General features: G+C 27.9%; 2 protein-coding genes across 2 annotated transcripts; one reads left to right on the top strand and one right to left on the bottom strand.

The window, feature by feature from the left end:
* Positions 1–6,715: 6,715 nt before the first annotated feature.
* On the bottom strand, positions 6,716–9,823 carry LOC118446175 (putative cytochrome P450 6a17). Its single transcript, XM_035876527.2, has 6 exons — positions 9,556–9,823; positions 8,961–9,341; positions 8,311–8,836; positions 7,905–8,126; positions 7,261–7,512; positions 6,716–7,183 (listed from the first exon to the last, which is right to left on the bottom strand). Exons 2-6 carry the CDS (start codon positions 9,294–9,296, stop codon positions 7,011–7,013), a joined length of 1,509 nt encoding a protein of 502 aa, XP_035732420.2. The 5' UTR covers positions 9,297–9,341; positions 9,556–9,823; the 3' UTR covers positions 6,716–7,010.
* Positions 9,824–15,713: 5,890 nt separating this feature from the next.
* On the top strand, positions 15,714–19,026 carry LOC146872709 (IQ domain-containing protein H-like). Its single transcript, XM_085659860.1, has 9 exons — positions 15,714–15,736; positions 15,906–16,069; positions 16,427–16,539; positions 17,284–17,427; positions 17,545–17,674; positions 17,777–18,054; positions 18,340–18,446; positions 18,510–18,690; positions 18,814–19,026. The coding sequence occupies exons 1-9, from the start codon at positions 15,714–15,716 to the stop codon at positions 19,024–19,026; spliced, it is 1,353 nt and encodes a 450-aa protein (XP_085515986.1).
* The last annotated feature ends 488 nt before the right edge of the window (positions 19,027–19,514 follow it).

Here is a 19,514-nt window from a genome sequence, read left to right as displayed (position 1 = left end):
ATAAAATTATGAAATTTTTTTAAGAATACAGACTCATTAATATACTTCATTAAATTTCTGATATAATATATAATATAATATGAAATTATTCTCTATCACTTTGTATATAATTTTGATTATTTAATTATATCTCTCTTCTCTAACTTTATATTACTTTTTTTTTTCTCAATTTCAAATTGCTTATTATAAAATATCTGAAAAATTTTGCATTTGAAAAATATTTTGTACTGTTTTCGTGCAAAAATATCTGAGAGAGATTTATTTCTTTCCTTTTTCTTTTTTTTTTCATTCATGCGATTTCGAGTCGGATATTTCTTACGAAATAATATAGGTTAGTATGTCAATTTAATGCTCGAAGTTTATATATAGGTTAGTATTGTTCGAAAATATATGTCATAGTTTCGTGCCTCCCCTCCTGTATTTAATTCTCGTCGTTTATATACATTTCAATGTATTAGTTCTTTATATACTTACTTTAGTATTGTACTTTAGTATTAGTACTGTACATACTTACATGTATCGTTTCTTTTTCGTTTCTTTCTTTTCGATAGTCGAACATTCTCGATTATATACAATTATTATCGTTTCATGATACATTATTTCGATTGTAACTGACGTAATAATTAAAATATGTATAAATAAAACTACTAAGATTATTTTTTTCTCAATGCTTACAATATATATATATATATATATATGTACTACTGTATATGTGTGTGTATGTATATTATACGTTACAACATTTATATCGAATTATTTCGTTTTAACAATCGCCCATTATTTTGCACGTAATAAATAAAACGTAGAGATCATCTACGCATACGCGATTCAAATGTGTGTCTGTTAAATATTTCTATATCTCTAGAAAATATAATCGTTTCATTAGAAAATTATTGTCTATATTTAAAATTTCAATTAATTAGATTTGTCATTCATATTATATTACTTACATATTTTTATTATATTTTTAATTATTTTTAATTGAGATAATTAATATTTGATTTGATTAGCGATGTACTTGAACTACGGGGTCCAGTTGCCTTCTTTGCTGGTGGTCTTCTCGCCATTTTGGATACGGTTACAAATGTACACGGTATTTCGTCGCTCCTCATCGTTACAGGTAATTAGCATATTTTTTTCTAAGTTACACCTTATTTAATATATCAATTGATAGATGAAAGCACGATTTTTAAGAGGCCGTGTTCGTAAGTCATTACGTTGTCACGTTCGAAAGATATTTGCGAAAATCAAAATTGGCCTTCTTGTAGATCACCCTAGAGAACAATTGCGTCATAATTTTTTTTTGGACTTTCTAACTTTATTTTTATAACATTTATACTTCTCTTGCTTTTAATCTACGTTCTTATCAATAACTTTGTATAATTGCGATCGATTGATACTTTGCATTATATTCAATTTTCATATATACTCATCATATATGTATATATATATATATGTACACATCATATATACACATCTATGGTCACTCCGTGCATACATACAGACACACACACACACACACATCACACTTTTAAACTGATCCTATTTAATATGATCGTATTCTTTTCAGATTTCCGAGAATTCAATGAGCGAGAATAATACGGCATCAAATACGATAGATTTATACACGACCTTTTCTTTGGACGCGAGTACAAGTAAGTTTGTCTTTTTTTAAATAGTAGTAGTAGTGCGAGAGATAGATAAAGAGAGATAGATAATATTTGGCAAGGTGATACACAGTAGGTTGTATATTTCCAGGAAATTCTCCGACCGAGAGTAAAACAAAAACATTCGGTCGTTCGACTCTCTCAAGGATACAAAAGAGATCTTCATTTCTATACAGTACTTCGACGAGTAAAGACCTATGAAATACGTAAATTGATTTTGGTTTAGTTACGTATTTCATTATCGAGGATTTTTATTCTAACTTTATCACGATTAATTTAATATTATAGAAAGTTTATTATTACGTAGGATGATATAGGAATTTACATATATATTTTTTAGTTTAGTAATCATTATGTCGTTATTTTATCTTAGAAAATTTATTAAATTTTTTTATTAAAACAATTCCCCGTATGCAGCTTACCTTCTTATGGTGAGACATGAGATATTGCTTGAGTTTGTATTTTTAAATTTAAAGAAAATATTGTCGAGTATAATTTGATACATTTCAAAAATACTTAGCTGTTGATCGTTTGATAATTGATCGTTTCATAATTAAATAAAAAATTAAAGTAATAAAATATTCATTATGATTAATACTTTCAGATAATATATTCTCTAATGTATTATTTTCAAAGATGATTTACAGAAAATATTTTATTCTTTTTTATTTTATAATCTTTTGTATGTTTCAGCTTTTCAGATTTTATAAATTATTAATAATGTTTGCTCGTATTGTTGCTATTTATTTATTTACTTTTTTTTTTATATTTAAATAAGTCGCTTAAAAGAAATTAGATTTAATATAAATTCGTGAAGGGTTTGAGTAAGTAAATTTCTTTTTTTAATGTTTCTTTAATAATTTTAAAGATTTTTTTTTTTTTTTTTTTTTTTTTTATAGCAATGATACTAATAATTTTACTTTTCCTCTTTTTCAGTTCGAATTAAAGAAGAATCATTCATCATCTTCTTGGGGCAGGATGCTCATCGTGCAATGGATCAACAAATACTGCAGTAAGTAAATTACTTTTTTAAACATTTTCTTAATAATTGAAAAGATTTTTTCATTATAAAAATTATACTAATAACTTTGATTGTCTTACTTTTCTTTTTTTTTTTTTTTTTAGATCGTTATCGCAATCGTGAGCGTGGCACAATTGATGGAGCCGTTGTATCGTTTAAATAAAATCAAAATCGCAAATTAGAAGCATCGTTCGTTCGCTGATTTAAATACATCCGCGTTACGCGACTTCGATTTTAGAAAAGTATATAATTAAACTGATTGCGAGCAATGCAATTGGTCATAGATTTAGGATTTGTTCGTATAAAGTATTGTTTTACTTTTTAAACAATCACACATACTGTTCGCGTATTAGAATCAGTGCATCATTGAAGATTATCGAGGAATATAATGCTTTTCTTTCATAGAAGAATATTGGTAAATAATATTCGTAGATATTATAGTTAATAAATTCACAATTTTTTTATTAAGATAAATTTAATAAAAATTTGTTTATTGTCTTTTAACAGATCACCATTATGATGATTGTGTCTACAACGACATTGATCCCATTTTCAACCTACTTCGATATCAAGCCACATAATTTTCAATTTCCTATGGATCATCCTTCTTCAATGTTGACTTACATCACGGACGAGTGTTTTGGAGCCATCGCAGAACTTCTCAAGTAGTGAGTGAACAAATTTTAAATCCCTCCAGTGCTCAATCATGCCGAGGATGAAAATTCCAAATCGGCACGAGTTATTGGTTGTAATTTTTTAAATAAATTATTGACGAGCATGACCGTAAGTAATTCCTCTTTTGGATTTACTCGCGAGTGGTACATTTTTAATTGTTTATGTATTTTCATTGTTCATATCTATTGTGCATGCTTATTTTTATTAGCACAAGATAGAGTCTTCTTGTTTCATCGGTTCGAGTTTTAATTAATGGTGCAATAAATAAGCACTTCTTTTTTATTCACCTTTGATCGCGTTATTAGTGGTGAAATCGGACATTCATTTATCCGATTTCGATAAAGAAACATGTGATGCTTCGTATATGTATTGCTTCGTACTTAGATATTTAATTGTGATTTATTTCGATCTATCGATATCGATATAATAAAAAAAAAAAAAAAAAAATGAGCAAGAAGGCAAGCGCGTCGGATAAATTCTGAAAAACAAGTGGTGGATTATGATTTTATATTTTAATTAGAATAGCCACTTGTTAATAGGAGTCATCCGAGGTATTTTGATTATTGATTGCATGAAAATTTAATTAAATATTCAATTAATTTTGTTGATAAAAAAAAAGTCTCAATAGAGTCATTGCTTTTGAAAGAATTAAGTCGAGTAGAGTCATTGATAATTGAAAAAAATAAAGAGACTCGTAGATTCATAAGTCCATAGGCCCTAGAATAAGTTAATCAATTTTTAGATCAGGATTTTCAGCTTCTAATAAACTAATTCCCGTTTACCTCCCCCCCATTTTTTTCTGCGTTCTCATCTATTCGTGTGCCCAGGTGTTATTCGTATGGGTGAGAAACAATTAATATGGGTTTAGTCTTAAGTTCTCCCTTATTGGCGGCTATCATTGCATTAATGATTGTGCACTTTGTATCTTGCACCTGTGTGCACGTGTTAGATGGTGCACTATACATCGTTTCGCGATAAATTTTAAATACAAGCAGATATACCATTATAGTAATACATTATTATTTATATCGTTTTTCATAGTTGAGTTATCAGATATTATTATATGGTAATACTCGTATATTATTAGTATGTATATATATATATATACTAATATGTACTAGTATTTTTTGTTTTAGTCATTTACGCAATAATCATTAGCCTTGATAGTCGATTACAGCTATTGGTACGTATCCCTTATCAATTAAAAAAATCATACGCGTTTGAGCTAGGGTGTCGGAGGTGCCCCGGGGTATGCTCTCTAGTGTAGGTTTTTGCACCCTGGCGGTATGTGAGAGAATCGTGGAGTGTATGTGTTGGAACGAATGTCTTTGTTATTTTTTAAATTTAGATTATAGGCAGGCAGGTAGCATATCTCTTTCTGGTGTGATTGCGTATTTAATTTTAAGCAGGTAGAACCGGATAAGATGATATTGTAATTTCCATTCAGTAATGGAAAATTTCATCTCCGGATATTAGGGGAAAGTTTCAGCAAATTTTTGTATTTTTCAAAATGTCTGTTTTTCTTTTTCTTTTATATATATATATATATATATATATATATATATATATATATATATGTATAAATTTTGCTGATGTTTTCTCTATCGTAAAATATATCAGTATCAAACAATTTAAAAATTCTTGCATTTCTTTAGAAATTCTTTTCTTTCGTGAATTAGCAAGGATTTTTTAATATGTCGGATACTTAGTATTAAGTATATTAATACTTCGCATTCTCTTTCGTGATTTCACAAATATATTTTTTATACATGTTTATAGTAAAGTAAAAATAGTAAAGATATGAAGTAAGAATGGTTAAATAAAAGAGTAAGATCATAAGATGTATCATAGATATTTTTTGTTTTGTTCGATACTTATTAATTCTTTATATGCGAAGTGTTAGTAAAAGTAGGTTCATCGATTAGATTAAATATCTGCTTGGGCATTCGAGTAAATGTGTCTGTGTAAATGCGTACGATTGGTGAATAATTTTGATCCATTGATCGTCCACAGACTAGGATAGTTCGTGAAATATATAATAAGTTTTTATTTTTAATTTTTCTTTTTTTTTTTTTTTTTCGTATATTGCACTTAGGGAATGCCATAAAGCAGTGGTTAGGGCACGAAGCAAAGAAGAGACTATATGTCGAAGAGGCCCCCACAAATAGTGGCTCAAGAGGGCAACTATCGATTACGAGTCATCTTTTTAGAAGATCATAATATATGTTTTTTTCTGAAATAATGGCTCGTGGTCTTATCATATTTTACTATTTTTTGTTTTTTTTTTGTTTTACCACGTTGTCACTTTGCTCGTCAGTAGTGATAGTTATAATTGGAGATGATGGATCATTTCATCTTCTTGGTACGTAAAGTTCATACCTGAATCGTCCAACAGATGCACAAGTTCTTAATTAGTTAGAGTCAAGAATACTTAGATTTGCATATTATTAGATTTTATTGTTCAATTAAAACGATCATTAATATTACAGTAATTTCTCTTTGTTTCTTTCTCTTTTTTTTTGTTTTTTTATACCTTTGCAACTTTTAATTTTGATCGAATGTTATTTGGAATTTCAGTGTAAAGAACGCGATATAAAAATACGTTATTAAAAATATATTTTATATTTTTTTATAATAGTAATGTAAAATTAAAAATTTTTCAATTGTCGATTAAATATTATATTACATTTAATCTTATTGTAACGTGACATAGGGATTAATAAAAAATGGATAGGGAATTAAATTGAAAAGTGCATCTATACATATTGGGATAACAAATGGACGTGTTATATATATTTCATGCTTTTATATATTGATTGTATGATTAATATATTTTCTTTTTGTTACAGGTGATCATCTTTGGATTGATTAACATCAGTTCTTTGTAATTTTTTTCCAAAATAGCTGCTATTCAAAATATATATGTATGTATGCATTTCTAAAGACAAATACAAAATATTAAATATTATTATTTACAGTCTCATGATATATATATATATATATATATATATATATATATATATTTCTGGTGCTTTTTGTTGCTTTCTGCTATTCTTGTACAAATTTATATAAATAAGTTCATCATGAAGAAATTTTAATTAAATGTTTTGACATGTAAAATTTTAAGATATGTTTAATTTGATTAACAACATAAATATTATTATTACAATGTTATTAATTCTTGTTTAGTATTAATTTTATTCATTTATTTTAATATAGCTTATTATTGCTATTACATCTTTTCGAATATTTTCTTTATTTTTTTTATTATTAAAATATACAGAGAAGATGCGTAATATAAGTTTATAATTTGAAATCATGTTAATTGAATAAAATTATTTTTAATATAATATAAATTGTAGAAATAAATGGTACAATTTGTTTTAATCATTTTTATTCAATAGATTTTCAGTAGTTGATTGCATCCAATGTGATTTTAGTGTCATCATTGTTTGTCCGAAATAGTTTAATCGTTTTGCAACCGCAATGGGTTATTTTAAAAATAAAATAGAATAAAATAAAATCGCGAATTAGTATTGTTCGCCGATTAGGATTTCTATTTATTTAATTTAACTTACAGATTATAAAAAGTACATAACTAATAAACGATATAACTTTTCAATAAATTTTATTACAAGTAAATTTCATTATTTTTCATTAATTTTACTGACTTTTAAATATATTCCTTTTGTTGGATGTAACAAAAATGATGATTGTCTTATTCCATATGGAATTTCCGTTTTTTCGGACACGTCTACTTTATAATTTCGTAAAAATGATGCCAGTCCGACTTTCGATTGATAATCTGCAAATCTTTCGCCTAAATAATAATAAAAAGATTGTATTATGCGTATAATTAAATCGATTAGATATTGACAATAATTGAAGTTTTCTTACCCATACAGCTACGAGGTCCTCTACCAAAAGGTATATACGTTGTACTATTTATTGTATTGTCTTCCTTAGTAAATCGTGTTGGATCGAAAACTTCTGGATTTGGATAATTGCTTGGATCGTGATGGATTCCTAATATTGGTATAAAGATTGTTTGATTCTTAGGTATAGTAAGTTCAGTGCCATGGAATGTGTAAGAGGATGCTGTACATTTTCTGAATAGATTCCATACCGGTGGATGTTTCCTTAATGTTTCTGAGAAAAAAGAAAAAAAAAAACAATAAAAAAACATAAACGATGTTTATTAAAAGTTTTAAGAAAAAGTAAACACAAAATAGATATAACCAAATAGATATTTCGTTAATGTCTCTTTGGTAAAAACTTTTATAATGTACATGTATAATGTTTGTTAATGATAAAAGTTCATTTTATTAGAGGATTCGCATAAAATCGATACGATATAAAATTCATATATCAATTATAAATACATAATCGATATATACGTTCATTGTTCAATTTATTTCAATTTTTTAGAAATTTCAAAAACTTTTTTTTCTTTTCATCATGAGCCATTAATTTAATTATTATTGATCATATATTAAACTTAATTCTCTATGAACAATGAATTAAATTTTGTCTATACGTACCTTGGAATACCGCATGCAAATATTTCATCCTTTTTATCGATTCGAATATTAATGTACCATTATTTCTCTCATATTCTGTTTTAATCTCTTCACGAAGTTTGTCTTGTATATCATGGTGTTGTGCTAATTCGTAAAGAATATTACTCATAGTCCACGAAGAGGATTCAAAACCAGCACCGAAAAATAAATAAGCTTGAGCGGCACAAAGCGAGTCCGTTAGTTCTAAAATATTAAATATATCGTACAGTTATATAGAATATCCTAATATATTTCTTAAAACTTTTGAATAAAATAAATCGAAATTTTGGATGAATTAAACAAAAAAAAAAAAAAAAGAAAAATTAAGAAAAAAAAAAATAAAATAAAATAAAAAAAGGAATAAAAAATATATATTTTTATATCCTACCAATTTCCTCGCCAAGCTTGTTCGGTTGTTCTTTTAATTCCATCAGTATATTTATGAAATCATGCCTAATAAATTTATTCTTCCTTCTATAATCCATCGTTTCCTTAACTATATTCAGAAAGAAGGTAGTAAGTTTTGAATAATCGAAGAGAAAGCTAAGATGATTGTACAATTTTGGAAAACTTGTACGCAAAACCTCTCTTATTTCCCTTTTCAGACTGGATTGGAATATTTCTTTACCCATTCTACGAAATTCACTTTTATCGTCGGCGATCGCATTCATTTCGATGCCGAATGCACAATTACCTATGACGTCGGTATTGAATTTACCCATTAATTCATAAACCTCTACGATATTATTGTCAGGCATATTGTTTATATATTGTTCCAAATGATGGGAGCATTCCATTATCAATGGAAACATTTCCTTTAGTTTACCAGAAGTAAAAGCAGGTGAGAGTTTATTCCTTAATGGTCTCCATTTTGCTACTTCGAGATGGAAAAGATGTTGCGACAATGGTTCTACCTGAAGGAACGAGGAAAAAAATTTTATAATTGATAATAAAAGTTAAAAAAAAAAATTATTAAACTTACGAGAGACGATATTATTTACGTTACTTTATAATTATGAAATAAGAAAATTATGTTACCTTTTTGGTCACGGTCGTGTGTCGGTCAGAGAAACTGGTAAAGTCCTTGATCAAGACATCTTTTATCAATGTTGAATCTTTTAGAATAAGTATTGGTGTATTTCTAATGAATATACCGATATACGGTTCATTCTTGTACGATAGACAAAGTTCTTCCAAATATGTAGCCAAAATTTTTTTTTGAAATATTATATCTTTAATATTGCCGAATATGGGAATAGGTTGAGGTCCTTTTACACCGCGAACCTTCCAATAATTGAATGTCCTCGTCAGATAATAATAAAGAAGAAGAATAATTGTAGCGAGACCGCTTAATATTTCAAATATTCCCGCCATATTGAGATGTGTGATGATCGCTTAGATATTGTTGCACCCTATTTTCTAAAAAAAAGTAATATTAAAAGGATTTATTATTATTTAAAATGGAAAAATTCAATATTGATAGAATATGATATTTGTTTCCAGATGTATTATAAGTGTTTCAATCTTTTCTTGTTTAAGATATCGAAAAATTTTATTAAGGAACATTGTGTCTTAATTCACTCTATCACAAAAAAGAACAAAAAGAAAAAAAAAATAATAACTTTTAAATTACCATTAGACGCAGGACACCGATCAAATGGCTGTGGTTGGTTTCGTTATTATCGAACTATTAAATTTATCGTTAGTTTCTTTATAAAAAAAATACTTTTGTACGAGAACTTAAATTTTTTGCGATTTTTTTACGAAAACTTGAATCTTCTGTGTCGGTCTATTGAGTTTTGCACTTTCTGACTTACAGAATGAGTCTGACGTTGAAGATTTTTTTTTTTTCTTAATGAAGTATTTTCGATAATTTGATAAGGCAATGCTTGCTTAATGTTGATAAGGCATAACGCCTGCGCGTAGCGTTCCGATTTATATTACTTTTATAAACGCAATTCGTGAATATACGTGTGCTAACACATGTCCGGACTTTTCCTGTGCTGATTTTAAAGAATTTTGTTTGCTCACTTGGCGCGATGAATATAATTAAAGAATATTTTTTTATCTAACAATAAAATTTTACTTTATACATAACAATTAATACTACATATGTATTACCAACTGTAGCTACATACAAAGTGCATTTTTTTTTTGTTTTATAGCGATGATCTAATTGCAAATAATCAAAGGACACTCGCAAAATTTGTATCTTTTTCATATCAATATATTTAATGATAATTTTTTATAATTTTCGGAAGCGTATAATGTATAATTGCTATTGAAGAAGGTATACAGTATGATGTCGGCCTGTTTGCTTATAAATTCGACATAGTCCGTTTAATTTTTTTTTTTTTTTTTTTTTTTTGGACGATAAGTCTTTTTCATATTTACTCTGCTGTTTTATTTTTTGTTCAAGGTGACACTTTTTAGGTATTAAGTTGTTACATGCGACGTGGCGAATTTTTAAGTAAAACTTTATACAACGATATAAACTTGTTTAAAAATGAATTTATTTAATAGAATTAAATATTATTAGATAAAATACATTTTTGTCAACGTGATACAAGAGAATTTATAACATTTACATATATATTCAACTTCCTGGTATTGATAAATTCATATCGTTGATTGTTATTTCCTTAATTTTTTTTTTCTTTTTTTTTTTTTTTACACCTTGACTAAAATGTGGTTGATATGTTTAAACAAGTGTGAGTACGTAGGTTCGAGATCTTATGAATATGGAAGGATCTTAAAATTTTGAATTCGGGTAATTTTTGAAATATTTGTACTACGTACGATTGAGTTAAACAAATGACGTATCTATTGAATAACTTAAGCACAAGTGGATTACTTATCAAATCTTTTTTCGTAAAAGACTTTGATAAGGCAAATTCTAATAAGGCAAACAAAATAACGACAAACTCAAGAAAGAAGTATAGTATCTTTGTATTAATGATTTCCCAGGTATCTAATAATTTCTAATGATACGAACGATCTATATGTAATTATTATTTTATAATAATTTTATAGAACTAAATATAGGACGATTTTATAGAGCTAAATACTATCATAGTATATTAAATAAGCAACGTAATATTTTAAAAGAGGAAAAACAATTTTATCGCATGTACAAGTATAATATAGTTGATGCGTGAAATTAGACATACATATGTATATCCTATTAATATTAAAAAGAGAACAAAGATGTGACGACTGATATTAGTTTAATTTGTGATTCATTTTATTATTTATGAAGAAAGATATCGAAACTAGAAATTCAAAAGATTATGAAATTGTGTGGATATGCAATAAATTTTTTTCTAAATAAAACGTAATTTTTTCATGCCCATTTTAATATCATATTGTTAATTACATGTTATATTTTTTTTTTTTTTATGATTCAATACCATAATTCGATTCAGTATTCTAGTATTCCTTTTTTTCTAATACATGATAAAATTGGCGTAGGAGAAAAATTATATTAATTAAATTAGGCATGATGATGAATATTAAATATTTACAGTATCAGTTTGTATTAATGATTTCTATATTTGATTGATGACAAAGCATTCTGTGACCTTTGATAAAGTCGGCACGTGGTTATAATATTTGAATGCGTGAATGAATTTCTGTCTTCATTTTAAATTACATTTACATTTTTGTGTAATAACGTTACATACGTATGTAATAAAATACATTTATAATTCTAATAGAATGACGGTAGAATGATATAAAAATGACATAGAAATGACATTTTGAGGATGACATTAAGAAAATTGATTTCTATTTTTGACATTGATGGACAAATTAAAAAAATATAATATCTTTGACATTAAAAAATAAATCATTATAATAGTAAATTTTTTTATTTAAGAATGTGAAAAGTTAATTATTATAATTAAAATCTATTTTAGAATTATCATAATTTCCCTTGATTGGAATCATTTGGAATCGGATCCTTGTGCATATGCTTTGCCTTATCGATTTGTTTTTTGTTTTTTTTTTTTTTTTTTTTTTTTTAGGATTTACTGTTCTTTTTATAAGATTAGGAATTTCGTTAACCGAAAATAAATTATTTATATATCTAAATTGGGCGTGGATTGAACGGATAAAATGATATTCGTATTATCTCAAAAAAGAAAATATCTAATATTCCTTATGAAAATCAGTATTATCTTTCAAGTGTAACATTCCACAATTGTGACATTGCATTTTATCTGTGTACATTTTACATTATTTATTATTCAATGACCATAGAAATTTTGATTACTTAATGATGTCGAGACTAATTATAAAGGAAAATTTATTTTAAATATAAAAGATCAAACATCAGTCAAGTTCTCTCGAATATTAAAGCTTCAAAAAAAATTCTAAAGATCTCATATCGTATTATTTATAATTATAACATGTACTGTAAATACGGAAGATATTTGCAAATAAAAAAAAGAGCTGACACTCGACACTCGCAATACTGCAAATATATGCGAAATCGATATCGATTTGTGACATGTCAGTTTCTAAATTTTCTGTAACGTACAACGTACCAGATAAAACTTAATTATTTTTATTTGAATAGGATAACATTTTCATAATTTTTTTTTCTATTCTCGTTTTATCGCTTTATCGACGAATAAAGAAGTAAAAGAAGAAAAAAAAACCAATATGATTCGGACAAACGAGGATGACTTGAATCTGGCTTGCATTAAGGAAAAGATCGTTAACGTGAAACGTAATTGTGATTGCTGTGGTCGCGTCATTTGTGGTAGTCACAATCACAGGTGCGAAGACGTGAGCACTGATAAAATGAAAAAAAATTATTCGAAATGTTGCAATAGAAAATATTTCAAAGAATCGACCTGTCGATCGTCTTTGACGCGTTACGACTGTCCAAGAGGGAAACAATGTGTTCGATCGAATGTAAAAAATTGTAAAAAACCTAAGATTGAATGCACAAGAATAAAAAAATGTATAAGAGATCCTCATTTGGATGTATCTGACTCGTCAAATGGAAAACGATGTGTTCGATCGATTCGAAAGAATTGTAAAAATCCAATGATTGAATCCACGATAATCAAAGAATGTATAAGGGATCATGTGGCTGAAGCTGACGTTTGTCAAAATGGTAAGGAAATTAAAGCGTGTAAAGATATTCGATATATTAAATGTAACGTTTCTTTACCTTCGTCGAATTCTACAAATGAGAATATTAATGTTGTCTGTAAAAATCTTTCTTCGAACGAAATAAAAATGAATCACGAAGACACTTGTCCGAGAAAAGATTCACGTACGAAGTTCGATTATTTAGAATTGGATGATCCTGACGTTTGCGTACGCATACCATCTATAATAAAACACATTGAACAATGTAAACAGAATTTTTTAGAAATAATCAAATCCTCTTTGATCAATATTGGAAAAAGTAAAGACCCGGAGAAAATAATATCTTCGACTTTACGCGCCGCCCGTGCTAAAGAAATCGAATATTTTTTGAAGGAAAAGAAATTGGAAAATTCAAATGTGTGCAAAGAATCTTCATCAAGTCATAATGAATTTAAATTCATAAAGAATTTCTGTAGAAACGATTTTCTTTCTGCGGCTTGGAAAGAGTTCGAGAAATGTCGTAGATCGTTCAAAACGAATGTTTGTGAATCATGTGACGTAGACAACGTTATACCTTGCATAGAAGAGAATGATATGTTGAAACCGAAAGTTTGTGGACCATGTGGCATTGACAACGCTGTACCTTGCATAGAAGAGAATGATCTGTTGAAACCGAAAGTTTGTGGACCATGTGGCATTGATAACGTTGTACCTTGCATAGAAGAGAATGATTTGTTGAAACCGAAAGTTTGTGGACCATGTGGCATTGACAACGTTGTACCTTGCATAGAAGAGAATGATCTGTTGAAACCGAAAGTTTGTGGACCATGTGGCATTGACAATGTTGTACCTTGCATAGAAGAGAATGATATGTTGAAACCGAAAGTTTGTGGACCATGTGGCATTGACAACGCTGTACCTTGCATAGAAAAGAATGATACGTTCAAACTGAAGGTAGACATCAAACTAATGATCTAACAATTATTTTTCTTTTTATATTGTTATTGAAGAATTACATTAATTCAAAATTATAATGAACAAACTATTTTCTCTCTTTACGCATCCGTCCAATTAAAGGATGTAGAAAAAGTCAATAAATATAGATTTATCAAAGTATAATATCATAATAATCTTGTAATGTATATCATTAATAAAATTGAATTTATGCAATTTAATATTTTGATTAGACGCGAAAAGGTTACAAAGACGAGGAGATCAGCGATTTCGTGAAATTAATAGATCTGAAATTGAGGGAAGAACTTACGAAGAATCTTCGAAAAAAATTGTGCTGTGATGATTCGGTCGAATTGAAGAATTCTTATTATTGCGTGGCGACGCTTTGTCCGTGTATGACAAAAAATTATAGTTTGAAGGGACCTCTTATACTTGGACCATTTAATTTTGGTCCGCAGGAAGAACAGATCGATGCCTGTCAAAAGGAATCGGATAAATCGAAAAGCATTTGTAGTTCTTTAGATACTCTGGAAACTTTTCATTATTCTCATTGCATAATTGACAGCGATTGCGATGATTCTATGAATTCCTCCAATGTTTCTTCTGGTAGCTTGATTTGTCCAGCATTAGATAAAGTAAGTTTTTCTTTTTCTTTTTTCTTTTTTTGCGATTGTAACTTAATTTTAAGCATTTTACGAAGGATCATATTGATTTAAGTGTAATGGAATTGAGCCAACGACATGCAACAATTTTTTGCCGAAGTGTAAACGTCGAGAACCCATTGTTCTTGATCACAGTTGCAGCTATGTGTCCTGTCCGGACAGAAGAGCGGAAGAACATTTGGAAATGTCATATACGAAGAAATCGGAGGAAGTTGCAAAATGGGGCAAGTGTTACGGCGTTCTCAATTTGAGGTCATTCAAAAAAAAAAAAAACAAAAAAAAAACAAAAAAAAAAAACAAAAAAAAATGAAGATATCCAAAGAAGTGGGTCTCAATGAGAAACGAATTGAAAAAGAATCGAAAACAATTATTTGCAGGCGAGAGAACGGTGACGAAGAGGAATATTTGTTAACTCATGCGTATGGTTTGGATGAATCATTACCATCGAAATTACAGCATGCAACCTGTAAACGAGAAGAGGATGTATGTAAGAATATTTGCAGTCGACCATCGCATGTTTGTCGAGCTGGTTTTGATGGTGCTTGCATCACCGGCGATGATTTTGATAATTTGGAGAGATTTGAAAAGATTGATAATTGTGGATTTGCCAAACTCTGTCGAAAGCTTTTTAAATGGTTCATTATTTTAATTTATGTTCATTTCAACTATCATTTCATTATTAATTCCATTATATTTTCAACTTTTACGATTTATTTCCTCCAGGGTCCATTGCATATCAAAAAATTGGAACGAAATAAGAAGTCATCCCTATATCGTCGTCCATTTGCCATCTTTGAGTTTTTCCGATGAATTTAGATGTAGAGCAAGGAAGACCTTCGATTTATTGCAAAATATTCAAGTTACCAACGTCTTACACATCCTATTCACGCATAAAACTACAAAATGAAGAACACACGATTTTCTGCAGATAGGTCGCGTAGGATGGTTAGATGATTCGATGGTTCAGGTACTTTACGTTTTTCCAACGCCGCAAAGCGAGGAATTGTTGACGATCTTGAAAGATTTAATAGCCAGTGTACGTCCTGATATCGATATATCAAAGAGATTGTGGATGCTACGACCGGAACCAAAATGGTATATTTTTTTTTAATTTAAGCCAAACTGAATTATGTACGTATAAACTATTGACTCTTTCTCTTTCTCTTTTTACTCTTATATTAAAGAATAAGAAAAAGAAAGATATATCATGATAAGACGTGATAACGATAATATGTGAATCTCATCGAGAATCTTTTGTTTGTAGCCTTTTGAAAAATTGTGTTAGTGGTAGCGCAAATTTATTTTTTTCATCGGACGTCTATCGAAGAGTCAGATATTTGACAGCCGGCAGACATGCTTTCATTTTACCCGGAGTGATAGATCAAAAAAATATCTTCATTGCTTGCGAATTACAGATACCGATGATGGGTAAATAATTGTTCAATCATTATCATACAAAATTGTCATTTTCATTTGTTTCGTTAATTCGCAAAATAATCGTATCGTATTATCATATGGGATAAGACAGAAAAACGGGCAATTATAATAATGGATTTTCTCGCATTTGCCATTAAAGTATAGATATCAAAAAAAAAAAAAATGACGATCGAATAAGATGATTTTTTTTTTCTTTACTTTAAGATAAACTATGTATAATTTCTTAAATAATGCATTACCCGTTTCTCTGGACGTATCCTGTAAAAGCTTGATAACTCATTGGTATACTTTATTTAATCTGCATCTAATCTCTAATCTTTTTGAAAAATTGAAAAATAATTTCAACAGGTTTGCCATTGCAGTTTCAAAAACGTTTATTGAAAAAATCCTACGTAATGCAGCTATTGGATATTAATAAAGTTCAGCATCCTCCGTTCCTACACATTCATAGTTTCGGTCAGGTAATCTATATTTATCATTATCTTAATGATATTACTTTAATGACATTTAACAAGATTACTCGTAATGTTATCTCTAATAATGTTGCACGTAATGCAAGTTCGGTAATAATGAAAGTGGCCAATTTAAAAACTTTGTGTTATATCAATCTTCATTATGATAATATAGAGCTATTTAAATTTAAAAAAAAATATATATATATATATATTGGATAGTACAAGCAGAGACGTGATCAAACTATATAAAAAAAAAAATAAATTAATCGAAAATGTATCATTACATTATTTCATAGAAAGTCTCATTTTCAAATAAATCGAATCGTTGAACATTTAACAAATAATGGATACATTTACGCATTATCTCATTTATACTTATCTAACAAATATATAAATGCATTTCATTGTACGGATTTATTACATTAGATAATAAGGGATAAACAATGAAATAAAATTAAAAAAATTCTTAATAATTCTTCTCTAATAAATAATTCTTTTTATTAACGTAAAATTTGTTAGAAATTATAACAATTTATTGTTGTTATTGATTCGTCTATAGCATATTCGATCAATTTTCAACATCAGACTTATTCAGTTTATTCATGAGAAATAATATCAGTCAAGATTTTTGACATTTTTCTTTCTGATCGTTGATTCATTATTTTTTTGGTTATATCACCAGATCAAAAACTTCGTCGTTTTCATGATCATTGATTCATTTGATCGTATAATACATAAAATATTATGTAGTTGTGCAGAGGTATGGCTGTAATGGTCATCAAATATCCAATGTATAAGACATGGTTCGTAAAGATAGACAATGGTTTTAATGGACATCAAACTGCAATTGTTCGTTTCAAAAAAGGTATACTTGGAAGCGCGATCAGGAACATAGTAAGTTTTATTATTGTTTCTAATGATAAAAATTTCTATTTAAAGAAATTTTTATCATTAAGAATATTATTCGAGGATGGTATTTAAATGAATAATATGTTATTTGTTGAAATTAAGGAACGAACGTGCACTATAAACGAGGATTATTTATGTAAATTGTTGGCTGAAACTTTGCCTGTTCAAATGGAAATTCAGAAATTGATTTATAAAAATCAACAAGAATTTTTCCATGATTTGGAATTGTTTGGTAAATTTTATCATATAAACGTTTATAACATATACATACATTTTTTTTTTTAAATATCTATACGACGATTATATGATTTAAATTTTCATTGAATTTGATTAGGTGGTATAATACAAGCTTGTCCAAACAATTATTACGATGTTTTAAGTATTGGCGTGTTCATCGAACACGATTTGGCTAAGTCTATTATTATCACCGCAGCAGAAGTTATTCATTTTGGTACAGATATTAGAAACGACATGGCATACTTCTTACCCCAAAATAAAATTCTTCAGAACGAGCTCGATCAGCTGGTAGAAAAAGTTGGGATGATATTGCTAAACGAAAACGTTGTGGGATATTTTGGCATAGATGTTGTAACTTTTTATGATCAATTTGATGTAGGAATATACATATATTTATATCCTTTAACCCTTTACATATATTAACACGTTAATCGTTGCATAAATTTTACATAAATTAATATAATTGTCTTATTACATTTATTATTTTAAAAAGTTTCATACTACAAAGTAAATAACTTTTCTTATGATCAAAAGTTACATTCTTTTGACTTTTTCATTATAAATGAATCCAATAAGATTCAAATATGGATCATTGATAACACTGATGACATTTAACGTGTTAGCAATTAATGATGCTCATCGTATCACTTTTGAAAATAGGTCCAACAATCTTGGGTGGTGGATATAGATCCTTATTATACCGATTTAATAGCATTTAGTGACTGGGTAAAATTTTGTGTTGGTCCATGGAAGGATGATAATAAGAGGTAAATTTTCAATAATATCAGAAATAGATGGATTTAAATTTTTTGATGAAAATCAACTTGCAGCTATTTTCAACAAAATAATATTACAAATGAATCGAAAGTTAAAAATATAAACGAATTGTTAAATAAAACTAATAGACACGCTATCTGTTGTGCTAAACTCTTCGGCACTGGCCTGTCGAAATATTGTGGAAGTACTTTAATAAATCTTTGCAAACAAAATCAAATATATTATGACAATAAGGTATTATCTATATATTTAATTATTTACATATAAGTTTATTAGTAATTAGTAAGGATCATTGAAATGTTAAAGAAATATATATGTTTATTATTTTTAATAAATATCTATTAATTAATTTTGTAGGAAAAAATAGGATGTATGATATATCCAACAGATAGTCATAATCGTGCGATCAGTATTGTTTCAATAAATTCAACCAGATTGATGACAATGAAAAAATTTATCGAGGCCTTGAAAGTAATAAATCAATTAGCATTGAGTATCAATGTTAGAGAAACATTCGCGGATACGATAGATTTTTGTCGTAATTTAAAATCAATGGAACATAATCAATAATGAAATACAACCAATGTCGTACGTAATAATATTTTATTCTGCGGTATATAAATTACAACGTATTTTTCTTAGTAGATTTATCGTACGAACAATAAAATATTACGATCAATAATAAAACGTTTATAATAATAAAAATCTTTATCAATAATAAAAACCTTTCAGTGATATTTATAACAAAGATATTTTATTATTTTTTTCTTAACTTCGTGAACTTTCAAATGCACGTCGTGAATTTTCATGATCGCAATTTTTGCATCGATTTTGATGATCGAAGGATCATTCGAAAAATACAAGTTTTCTCCAAACGAGATTAATTTTGAAAAATTTTATTTCTTCTTTTTTTCTTTTTTTTGCAAAAATCATCTTTGCTAATAAGTAATTTGCATGATTAATTTTCACGCGAGTAAAAGTATCTTTTGAAAATGTAAAAAAAAAAATAATCTCGCTATCGATTAATAATATTTCATTAATTAATCGCGTTCGATTAA

The sequence above is a fragment of the Vespa mandarinia genome, chromosome 10 (genome assembly GCF_050613455.1).
Source record: "Vespa mandarinia isolate Hongniang chromosome 10, ASM5061345v1, whole genome shotgun sequence".
Lineage (NCBI taxonomy): Eukaryota > Metazoa > Arthropoda > Insecta > Hymenoptera > Vespidae > Vespa > Vespa mandarinia.
The sequence above is the reverse complement of the archived record's forward strand: the minus strand, read 5'-3'. Positions and strand labels throughout refer to the sequence as shown.

Excerpts from the sequence above, each read along its gene's own strand:
- LOC118446175 (XM_035876527.2), bottom strand. The coding sequence starts at position 9,296 with ATGGCGGGAATATTTGAAATATTAAGCGGTCTCGCTACAATTATTCTT. Across the intron at positions 8,127-8,310 it reads CAAGCTTGGCGAGGAAATTG|AACTAACGGACTCGCTTTGT; the intron begins GTAGGATATAAA and ends TTAATATTTTAG. Across the intron at positions 7,184-7,260 it reads AGGACCTCGTAGCTGTATGG|GCGAAAGATTTGCAGATTAT; the intron begins GTAAGAAAACTT and ends ATTATTATTTAG.
- LOC146872709 (XM_085659860.1), top strand. The coding sequence starts at position 15,714 with ATGCTACGACCGGAACCAAAATG. Across the intron at positions 17,428-17,544 it reads GAAGCGCGATCAGGAACATA|GAACGAACGTGCACTATAAA; the intron begins GTAAGTTTTATT and ends GTTGAAATTAAG. Across the intron at positions 18,447-18,509 it reads TGGAAGGATGATAATAAGAG|CTATTTTCAACAAAATAATA; the intron begins GTAAATTTTCAA and ends ATCAACTTGCAG.